General features: G+C 36.7%; 1 protein-coding gene across 1 annotated transcript in view; it reads right to left on the bottom strand.

Moving 5' to 3' along the window:
- Positions 1 to 1,220: 1,220 nt before the first annotated feature.
- Positions 1,221 to 12,534, bottom strand: part of LOC138059090 (guanine nucleotide-binding protein subunit alpha-12-like) — a 17,105-nt gene continuing 5,791 nt past the window's right edge. Inside the window, exon 3 of the mRNA XM_068904603.1 lies at positions 1,221 to 3,795. Coding sequence (XP_068760704.1) covers positions 3,226 to 3,795 — 570 coding nt within the window. The 3' untranslated portion in view covers positions 1,221 to 3,225. The remainder of the gene's footprint in view (positions 3,796 to 12,534) is intronic.

The raw sequence follows: 12,534 nt of genomic DNA, 5'->3' as shown, positions 1-12,534 counted from the left end.
GGAACAATCTGGCCTTGAAATAGAGACCGTATTTTGCCATCCTTCTCTTGAAGGTACGTGTGGATAAGGAGTTCATCTTTAACGAGGACTTGAAAACCTTGTTCTGTAAGCAAAGTTAATGAACCCCTCTTACGTTAAATGATGGTCGCCCGATTCCCAGAAAATATCCGAGGAGCTGCTTGAGTAGATGGAAAGAGAGAGGGAGACCCAAAGTCGAACAATTTCGTCAGTTTTGTGACGTCCGCTATCAACGTTCACTAGTGTTCGAGCCACGTAATCTAGTCTTAGAACTACTCAATCAATTTCGAAGGGAAAAAAGGAAGTACTGTTAATGTCTCCTGTACCACCTCTGCCAGTCTTCTCAATATTTCAGCCGCCATTCCTAAATTTCCGAGACTTAATTTGAAACTTGAAAGTCAAATGTGAAATACAGAATTTTCCACTCCAACGTCAAACTTTGGATGTAAAATTTAAAAATGCGATGTCAAATTCAAAACTTCAACGTCGAATATGAAAATCAAGACTCAATTCTGTCTTGGTGAGTACGCACAAGTGTCTTCTGGAATACGTGAATGTCTGACGGGTATTGTGGGAGGGGGGGGGGGGTAGGCAAAAGCAGTATTCAGGGGAGGAATGGCTGTTATGCAAACGCTAGGTAGTAGACGGTAGAAGATAATGGAGTGAAAAGGAGAAGAAGGCAGAAAAGGAATGTAAGAAAAAAGGCGTGCTATTGTCTCGTCTTTTTTAGATCCCCTAAAAAGCCAAGCCCCTATTTTTTTAACTACACCCCTAAAAAGGAAAATCCCCTTTTTTGACAGTTGATAACAAAATCAGTTTTTAGAAATTCAAACTGGTTTGAAAATCTCGACCCAGTTTGAAAAATGTAAACTGGATACAAAAATTTCACACCCAGAACAATTTTAAACCATGACATCAATGCTCCAAATTACCTAAAGTCCACAACTTGAAAAATAACAAGTTACTGACGGGACTTGAAGATGAAGGTGAAGGTTAGGACTAGTGTGGACCCTGCCAAGGTTCCTGAAATCGGCCTGTCAAACTCTTAAATGAGATTTATCAGACGGTCATGTGGGGAATTGGCTTCATGCCACTCTTTTCGCAAGGACTGTCCATACAGTTATTCCATTGTCCCCAAATAACAAAAGAAACATTTTTCTCGTCAAAATTCAGCAGACAAATGCCAACCACCAACAAAATAATACAATTTACTCTTTGATGTAACTGCTTACCGGACTTTACATCGATTCTAACTACCTCATACACACTACAAAATCAAAAAATATCCTTTTGATATCTAAAATAACTTTGAATGGTGGGGCGCGGTCCCTAAGACTATAATATGGTTAAATACAGCTTACTTTGTGTGGAGGGAATACATGAACTTGGTAAATTTTAAATTCTTGTCTACAGCCAAAATATAATGCATCATTAGTATACTAGTAATTATTATTATAAGCATGAGTTTGTGGAAGGGCATGAAGCATGACTTACACAATTGAATACATAGTATGAATAGTGCTTAAGTTTTAACTGGTCTGCACGGTTGAAGCCTCTGTACTTTTCTTTTCGAATGCTTCACCACTATAAATTTACAGATGTAGGTGACACTTAACAAACCTAAAAAAATTTTGAAACATATAATTTACTTCTGCATACATTAAATTTAATTGTGTGATTCTTAAAGTTATGACATTCACCAAACTCATGCTTCCATTTACTTTAATTGTATTTATCTTTCCTGATGGACAGAGTGTACTTTATCCTTATACATGTATATGCTATTAATATTCCATCATGAAAGTGAAGCAAAAAATTAATATTCAAATAGACACATTTACCTGATCCATGCACATGGAATACTGGTACATAACATGGACGACAGATATGTTACAGCCTGGTTTATAAAACTGGGACGTCTTTTTTATGAAATCACCAACTACCATCATGTAAACTAATATATCCAGCTAGATACACATTTCTTTCTCTTCACTCTTTTAAAAGTTGTGAGAAGCATTTCTTTTTCATTTCTGTACAAAGTCAGCAACTTGTCCATGACATGCATGTCACAAATTTAATTCAATTAAACGATCCTTCCATTTGAGTATGAATCAACCTGATAGCTCTATAGGTTCGGTTTATAATATAAATTCATTCCTATTCTCTAATGTTGAGAACTATTGTCAATATTGGGGAATAAGAATACAATTATTGTAAAGCTAACATCTTGCATTTTTGATTAATGAAAAGTAATAATTATTTTTGGCTTTCTCACTTGAGAAAATTAACAATGTTTGTTGAGATCTGTAAGCATGAATGGTTCTAAGTCAATTTGACAAGATATGTTTTTATTAGTAGAAATGTCAAATCAATTCCTTGGTTAAATTTATCAAGCAAGGGCTAAGACTCTTGAACATGCACATACTGTATAGTACTTAAACTGATGGGTCAGAGATAACTACATTAAAAATCTTCTCACACTAAATCATAAGATAATTTAGAGAGCTCAGTCTAACTTTCGCTAACCCTTTACCCTTACCTTATTGTTGAAAATAGGTAGCAAATGCTTAGACTTAAAGGGACACTTTGTGTTGAATGTCAAAATTGGGCACACATCTAATAAGGGTCAAGCCTGGATATACAATAAGTCGCAGAAGGGGGGCATTGGAGGCCGTCTGAGGCGTGAATGGGTTAAGAACACAATGGAATGGAAACCAAAGGCAGTGTCATTTGGACACAAGATTTCAAAAGTGTTCACTGCTGTCCATATAAAACAAAACTCCAGATGTCTCAGCAAAATGATTCAAAAAACAGCTCTCTACAGTCAGTCAGTGATAAAAGGAAATAGCTAATCATCTGAATCATCAAACAGTTGATTAAAGCCATTACAGAATGGCCGTTTCCTAGGCTTAAATTAACAGAGTAGAATAAAAAAATTCCCAATCCAAGCAACTTTAACTGTCGCTTCACATTTTGCAAACTACTCCACAAAACATATAAAAAGCTTTTGTTTTGTCCTCCACAAAAAACCTTATCAGGAGTACACTTTTGCAATTTAGAATAATTATTTATGATGCACTCCTGGGCAGCCAAAAAAATTGTTGTCACATTTCTGTCCAAATCACAAAAGCATAGAAGCATTTGCCATGAACTGAAGCCTTATTTACACCTCAGTAATCCCACTTTCATAATTTCATTACCTACATGTTACTGCAGCATCAAGGACTTGAGATTGTCTTGTAATATAGTGTCCTTCACTGCATGAAAAACAAACTTGATATTTTCTGTGTCAATGGCTGTTGTAAAGTGATGGAAGAGTGCTTTAGACCTCTCTCTCCGCTTGCTATCAAACATCTGTAAAATAAAGTTCTGCACATCTTCCAGTTTATGTGGATCACCTTGAAAAGCAGGGAAATAGTCCTTTATGTTTGCATATTTGATCTTTTCCATTAAAAGATCAGTCTTGTTGAGAAAAAGGATGATTGATACATTGGCAAAGAATTTGTTGTTGACTATTGTCTCAAAGATGTTGCAAGACTCAACAAGACGATTTGTTGTTCGATCTTCCATGAGAACTTGATCATAAGCACTTGATGACACCAAGAAAAGAATTGAAGTGACTTCATCAAAGCATTGGAACCATTTGGCTCTTTGAGATCTCTGACCACCTACATCAACCATTTTGAAGGGTATTCCCTTGATGATGAACTCATGCTCCACAATGCCCTTTGTTGCTTTCCTTGCATGAAGAACATCTTGCTTAGAGGGTAAGAAATCCTTTGAACGAGAAAAGAATGAGCATCAGCCAAACAAACATCATAGTATCTGTTATGAAATTAGCATGACATCACCAAAAGTTCATGTTTGAAAAACTTTCCAAATTTTTTGTGGATTGCCAAATTTTCGCTAATGTTCAAAGAAGTAGAAGTGCTGTCTCGGAGGCTTTCAAATTTTGGCAACAGAAACAATTTTGCTTATTTAAGCATCAAGCTGTCATTCACCCTAGTCTTGCATGTCTTAAATCTTAAATTTCAGTGTGAAATGGATACATGTTATGGCAGGGCAAAAAACTCTTTTCTACATCTCTCTGCCTCTTTTCCTAATCTTTACAATGCTAGAGGCAGTTGTGATACCCTATAACCAGCATACGTCAACTGAACAGCAAAGGCAGATGTCAGGATTGAGTTCCCCTGGTTCATCTATTTTGGCGATCAAAAAGCCCAGCAATGTTGCTTTAACATTGCTGGCCTGAGTGAAAACAACAAGACGAAAAGAGGAAAAAAAAAAACAACAACAAGCTCTCTATGATGATGGCACAATTTATATGATAGATGTTTGATTCATCGACTAGCATTTTGGGATTGATGGTAATTTTGCTTCATGCAACCTGTTCAAAGGTTTCAAAAGGCTAGATATTCTTTTTCAAAACATTATTGCTAAAAATTTTGATGGTATAAAAATTCATTCTAGTGCAACCCATCACATAGCCAGGAAGATCAACTCTTTCTCCAGAAAGTGAATTGGAGTTTTTGATTAGTTCACAGCTCTAATACTATGAGGTTCTTCAGTAAAAAGATTCATAGAGATTACACTGCTTTCCATCAGCTTCAGGTTTGAATGTACCGTTGGAACCAAATATGCTGATTGGTGGGGTATGTGGTTTTGGGTCAACTCTTGGCTTGGCATCATAAGTTTGATCGATGAAAGCCAAAACCTAGCCTGCACACAGGCTCTCTGTGCATTGAATGGCGTGTGGTCAACTGTTGACTGTGCACCATTCGACACACAGAGAGCCTGTGTACAGGCTAGCCAAAACACAGTTTGGCCGTTGCCCCTTAAAGATGAGATTCTGCAGAATTATGAAAATCGCAGTAGACAAAATAATATTAATGAGAAGGTTAACTATTAATATTTCTAATTAACTTCTTTAGTTTACTTTAAAGACCTTTCAAAATGATGAAGAATGGTGTTCTCCATTTTGGAATATCTTCTTTCGTTCCAGAGATATTCAAGTTTTTGTATATAAAATGATGACGTCACAAACTGCACACATGACGAATCACAAAATTGAGAATATCTCTGAAAATATTGGATGGGTATTGTTAAAACTTATCCATTCAAAATCCAGGATATTTGGTTTATGGTAGAGAGGGTTTTACCATTTACTCATTTACATGTAGCTTTCATCAGCAGGGTAATTTCATCTTACTACTGTAGCCTAGTCTCTGAAGAGCTAGCCCCTTTTTTACTCGTGGATATATCCACGGTTTTGGTGAGGTTCTTTATGCAAACATGTCACTCCTGCGTAACCGGAAGTTCGATCTAATAAGCCAATCAGGATGGATAATCACAACACAGCGAAGAAAGCTGTGACTTCCTGTTCGCGTGGTTGTGCGCCGCCATTGCTGTATGTCGCTTTTATACTTAAGTGTTTGAGCACCTTCCGCTGCATTTAGAAGCAAGAAACGGAAGAATCAAAGAAATGGCTTTCTTCGAAGGTGAAGCAAAATATTCTGAACAAGTACAGATTGGTGCAATTACATGTAATTGTGCACCGCCTTTCACTGACCAACGCGAAGACTTTAATACGTGTAGAAATGGAATCGACAGACACATGGTGAGAAGACAGTGCCTGTTCATCCCCTAAGCTCACGGGGGATAAATAAATTCCATCTGGAAGGTGACTGCCATTTGGAGAGTAACATCGAAGCTATCACAAAGTTTTGCAAGCTATGTCATCAAAGCCACATGAATACAACTTGAACAACATCCATGACATGAAAAACAGTGATGCAACCAAGCAATCCATGCTTCCAGACACTAGTACTTGTGTGGTGGATCATAATGAAGAACTGTTGAAAGACTCGGTCACTGATTATGTAACGAAAACTGATCAGAAATCCATACCCATCTCCTGCGATACAGCAAGGGCTGAGGCAGTACATGTACATGCTCTCCAGGACAGAGAACCTTCCAGGATTAATTCCTTACAAGAAAACGTCGAGCTTGTTTCATAAAGACAAGGTAATTAGAAAGTGTATGGTGCATCATTTAAATATGGACGTACCGAGGTCGTTAATGCAGGCTCGATTAGCTCAAAAAGGATTGAAGGCACTAGAATGTACCTCAGATGGTTCATGCTTCTTTTCTTCTGTTGCCCACCAGTTATACAATGATCCTTCCTATCACATGAATGTGCGTGCTGCTGGAGTTGAATCCATCAGAAACAACCGTCAAAAATTTATTGGACCCATTACAGAGCAATTGTGCGTTTGCTGTCACAGCAACATACATATGCTGGCTGATCCAGGACAGACTCCTTATTAACGATGATAAGACCGAGTTTATGATTATTGGAACTCGGCAGCAACTTTTTAAATTGCAGGCTATGAACATTTAAGTAGGTAGTTCAGAGATTAGACCTAGCTCGCAAGTTCGAAATCTAGGTTGCTGTCTCCACCCCAAGCTGCATATGTGTGACCACATAACAAACGTATGTAAGACAGCTTTTTACCACTTACATAACATCAGACGCATTAAGAAGTATCTATCGACAGACAGCTTACTCCATCTGGTACACGCATTCATCACGACCAGATTAGACTACTGTAATGCTTTGCTGTATGGCCTTCCCAAAGAACAAATAGCTAAGTTGCAACGGGTGCAAAAAGCTGCCGCTAGAGTAATAATGGATGTTGGGAAGTATTCCCACATAACTCCGGGACTCTATGAGTTACACTTTCTACCAGTGCAAGCGCGCATTCAATTTAAGATTCTGTTATTAGCTATCAAAGCCATTCATGGCCTCACACTTAGTTATATCAGCAATATTTTATCTGTTAAATGTCTTCGTATAATCTTAGATCCAACTCAGGCATTCTGTTGAAGCCACCAAGTGGGAAGATGCTTGTAACCTTGGGTGGGCGCGCATTCCAGGCATCAGCACCGCATTTGTGGAATGAGCTCCCATCACAATTACGTACTATTCAATCTGTAGATGTTTTCAAGAAGTCAATTAAGTCATTCCTTTTTAAACAATTTTTCCTTGATTAGCAGTTAAATATATTAATGTTATATTGCCATTTAGACTTGTGATCATCTTTTTAATTGTATTACTTTTAAGTTTTTAACTTATCATAAATATCCTAATTATCTTATTTGTTGATTTTATAGATCTTATTATGTAAAGCGCTATTGATCTTGTAATTGTAAATAGCGCTATATAAGCAATAATTTATTATTATTATTATTAGATGGTGTGATGCACTTATTGTGAAAGCAGTTTGCAATGTATTAAATGTTTCTATACGTATAAATGAATCCATTGAGGGGTGGGCACCAGTAACTGTTATCAGTGTGAACACTGGACATCTAGATGGAGGACACTATGTTTCAGCATTTCAGTTAGATTATTATTATGACAGTATTTCAGGTTATAAAATCAGCGGTGTTACCAATGTCAACAATTATTCAGAGCCTGGTAATAAACGATTAATTAACGATGGCCAAAAATGATGTGAGTGTCAGTAATAATTTCTACAAAGCAGTGGCAAAAAAGAGCTTACATGAGAGAATCTATCAAGCGGAAGAGGCAAAATCACTTGAAGAGTTCAGGGAAAAAAAAAACAATGCAAAATGCCAAAACAGATCTGAAAATATTAAAGCAGCAAGGAAATAGGAAAGAAAAGCAATCCAGAACATATCAGAGACCTAAACATAAAAGGATAAAACCATTTAAGGAAAGCTACATGTATGCAGAGCTTAAGGCTAAACCAAACTGAAATTTGTCAAGGTCAAGACTCTATTAGACATTCCATGTCAAAAATGATTCAGTCTTTTTCGTGATAAGATAACACATGGCTGTGAATATAATGCACTTGCTGTGATCAGTTACGGTTCAGATCATGTTTCTGTTTCTATAACTGGCACAAAAAGTGTTAATATTACTGAATGGATCTGTTCTACTTGCTAAACCTGATGACATTAACAATATGACCTGGCAACAAAAATCAGACCTTATTCAAAATTACCCTGTCATCTGTGCAACGAACTTTGAACACATGGTACACCTCTTTATAGAGGATGTGTTAACGAGTAATCTTATGCCTATTGGAGAAATGGTATACTTATTTCACAGGGTTAAATTCCAGCAAAGGGGATTACCTCACATACATGCATTATTTTGGGTATCTAGTTGCATATGAGAGCCCACCGTGCTGTTACACAATTATCCAACTATCAATGCTAATGCATAAAGAAAACTTTGGCCTGCCAATTTTAAACAATCGCGGTAACTTTCATATCCATGAGTAACGACAGTGGCACTTTGATTTTATTTATTTGTGAGGATAAATGCACTCAATTCAATATGAAAAAATAATTTCAATTAATAATAGATAGGGAATATTTAATGTTACAAACACCTACACGTTTTCAGATACAAGTGTTTGAATCAAAATTTTGAAAGTGAACAAGCATTTTAAAGGCCACAACAGTTTCTTCTAATCTTCTGCTAATTTGACACTCACCCCGTAATATTTTATTCAAACACGGGCTTCAAAGTAAACAAATTTGTTGCAGTATTCTGAATAACAAGGGAGCAGAAATTAACGAAAAATTTCTTGATAAAAACATGGATATTGTCCTAAAATCCACAAGAAACCCAAAGAGTTATTACATGTATGTTATTGGACAGTTTGCAAGATAGGGAAATTTAATTTTAATGTACATTTACGTGATTTGACAAGTAAAGGGGGAAGGGCCCAGCCTTGAACAAAACCTCAAAAAATAGTCTGTGTCAAACCATTATCTTAGTACTAACAATGCCACACTCATGTTCATGTGATGCTTGCCCATTGAGAAACCCGTGATAAGAAAGCCCTAGCCCAAAATGTCATTCCACTAGCCCTGGGCTATCAAACAGATTTTTTATCGCAACCTGTCCAGTAAAACTGTAATATTCAATGAATGGGTTGCTTTCCAATAGCAGAAAACTTTTAGGTGACTGACATCAGGCAAGCCACAACTGGTTTAGTAACCTACGAGAGCACCCAGTTTTTTCGGCTCTAGTTTCAACCACCGAAAAAAACCGTCCGCGAAACCAATTTGAGAAAAAGTTTCCTTGACATCACAACTTTTGTCTTGTTGTTAGCCAATAAAATTCACTGATAGAACATGACACTCGCATACATGATGCACAGTGCGAGATGTAGAACAACAACAGGATATGTTCACTTTTTTTTTCGGCTCCCATTAACAATGTGGGAACCATCCATTACGACCACTTCAAATAATTATTGTGTCTCTGGTATTCCTTGTGGCTGTCACAATCAATGCGATAAATGGGGTTCGCAGAAGAAGAGACCGGAACTCATGCAGATTTGAAAACCAAACTCTAAAAATAAATAGACTTACATGTACTTAACTTTACTCACTTAAAAAAACTGGTAATAGCTATTGATAAGTGCCAACATCACAGTCAATATAATACATAGTTTGCAGATTTGTATCAAAGTTCCAAACTATCCAACAGTAGTTGTAATTTTTTATTCCAAAGTAATACAATTTATCGAGTTAACAATAATACAATAACAATAGAAATTGCACACTTTGTTTCTCTAACAACAATGCAAATGTCTACGTGTTCTGCAATGATATGGAAAGTACTGCTGTAATTTTTGATTGGCTGTAATGTTAACAGGAATATACAATAATTAAGTTGAATAAAATCAGTGCCACATACAAATCACCATAGCGTTTTCAGACTTTTCAGTGTGAAACATGTACAGTTGTTTCACTTGTAGAATCTTTATTTTGCAAGATACAGCCATGAATTATAAAGTCAAATTGATCGTTGAATTGTGTACATACTGTGCAGACAACATAATTATTCCCTTTGAAAATTAAATTAAAGTGTTCACAACTCAATGATTACAAAACGAAAAACAAACTGCTCTACTTGTGGGCTGAGGGCCGAAATTGACAACAGTGGCTGATAAGAACATGTATGCTGGTTTAGTATAATATTACTATAGAATACGCTGGTTCGAAAATAAATATTAAGTGTCAACAACACAATGGTCAGGGAAATGGGAAAAAATGTGTTTTCACTCACCTTGAACACAGCATCATAAAAATAGTCTCGTGCGTCATGCAAGTTTGTTTGGTTCTTGAAGTTACATGATAAGTGGCCTTTCTTCCCTTACCTTACAACCTCTGGAGCGCTTGAAATTTTTTCTGCATACACAACAATCTTGCGCTTTGGCTCAGTAAGGCTGTCGCCTAGTCAGCCTCCCCTCTTTGCTCGGCTGACTCGTTGGCAATAAATAAATAAATACAGTGGTACCCCACTTCACAACCACCTTGGTAATATGGTCACCTTGTTATTACAGCAACTTTTTTTTTGGCCCGGCAAAACGGTCATACATTTTCTTATACAAAACCCTTGTTAATACGGCCACCCCTTAAGGTTACCATATACCTTTAGTGGTGTCTCGTGTCTGAGCGATGTAGCGCGTCCGGTTTAAACTACTATATCAAATTGAAGCTTACAGAGCTGGCTATCAAACTATAACAAGAATTTTGAAATTAAATGAATTGTTGGATTTTTCACCTATAAATGTGAACGACTGAATCACCCTTTCAAAGCTACAAGTCGAAGCAAATTTTGCTTTTCGTTAATTTATTTTGTTCCTCAGTTTCCGGACCCAAAGCGCTAAAAAATCATGTCTGAATTTTGCCATACTCAGGAACAGTGAAAAGCTATAGAACGTTTTTGAAATAGTATTAAAAAGATGTAAAGGGTTCGTACAAAAATCAATCTGAGAAAAAATATTTTTAAATAAAAAAATTTGCAGAAACCTTTTGTTTTTTATACTGTATGTTAATTCAGCCACTGTCAAAATTTGGGGGCAATCGGACAAATCCCTTTGAGTTTTGCCCGCTTCCAGTGAAAAAAATAGATTCAAGAAAACAGCACTAGGACTGTCAATCAAACGGGTAATTTTACTTTGGGCCAAAATGTAAGACCGCCACTTCTCCACCAATATTTCATCTTTTTGAATAATTTCTTTTTCACATTAGATAACCCATTTCGATCATTACTTTAACCAACAAATTCAAATTTGAAGAAAATCCCCAATTTGAAGCTATACGGTAACCTTCATGTGGCCAACGGCCACAATTTACCATCCTCTTCATTTCACCCTCTTCATACAGCCGCTCACCCTACGTTTTCTGACATGCATGTCACTTTGATTGACAGCCGATTTATTTTACAAAGGACTACAACGCTCCTCCCTGTTTTTATTACAAAACGATTTTGACGCTATTGTGACATCCATTTAGGCAAATCACAATTTACAATAATTTATTACTGTCGGTACATTCCAGTTTGTTTGTAAAAGGGAAAAATTGTTCTGGAAGTGCGAATGCAATGTTTGCCATTACAGCCCTTTAGTCACAAATTTTGACCCTACCCCTGTAATAACACCACCCCGTTAATACGGCCAAATTTTTTAGGCCCATTGATGACTGTATTAACAGGGGTTCCACGGTGAATAAATAACTAAATAAATAAACTTATTTACATGAAAACGACCCGAAATATTAGCCACCAAGAACATTTGGTTTTTCCAGCTGAAGTGTGTGAAACAAGCGCTCCACTTTCTACCTACGTACATGTATGTTAAAAAGTAACTTAGAAAACTCACTGGAGGATAGGATGTAAACATTACATGTACATGGTAACATGCAAACATGCATAATTTTAATAACAACAAACAACAAATGCCTTAGAAAATTGCCGATGTTAACTTCCTTTTTCTACTCATATAATTTCTTCATCGGAACAGATATCACTGAGTGATTATTTTAAGGGATGTTAAATGGCTGACTTGGTCTTTCATCAGGTTAACCAGCGGTGATACAACAATGCCAATGTTCTTTTCACGAGTTGGTTCCACATACGAATACACAATAGAAAAAGCCTGAAATACAACAGACTTCCCAAAAACAGTTGGAAGATTCACAAATTGCAAGGCTTCCTCTTCTTGATGCTCGTTGAGTCTTTCAAACCTGAAAACTTTGCATACACTTCTGCCATATTTTCCAAAGCACTTGTGCGAGGTCCACACAAAAACTCACGCCTTACTTCTTTGAATAATTTATGCAGGTTGAATCATGATTGACGTCACAGAATTTTTTTCTTGGCTCAGTTTTGCAGACAGTTTTTCTCGGGGAGCAAAACTACATGTAGAGCTGAAAAAACCGGATGCTCTCGCAGGCTCCTGGTTTTGAGGGTACAATTAAAAAAAAACCTTGAAAAACAACAATGTTAACTAACCAATGACAAAAAATAAGACATTTCAGGGGTTTCAATAACTTTTCAAATAGATGCCTGGGCTAATCAATGTAAAAAAGGGTTTGAGTGAAAATCCAGGCAGAGTAGCCAGCAGTGAGAGGCAAATTTCTGACAACATAGACGGCAGTATACTCAGGGATGTACAAGCAGATAAT

The sequence above is a fragment of the Montipora capricornis genome, chromosome 8 (assembly GCF_036669925.1).
Source record: "Montipora capricornis isolate CH-2021 chromosome 8, ASM3666992v2, whole genome shotgun sequence".
NCBI lineage: Eukaryota > Metazoa > Cnidaria > Anthozoa > Scleractinia > Acroporidae > Montipora > Montipora capricornis.
The sequence above is the reverse complement of the archived record's forward strand: the minus strand, read 5'-3'. Positions and strand labels throughout refer to the sequence as shown.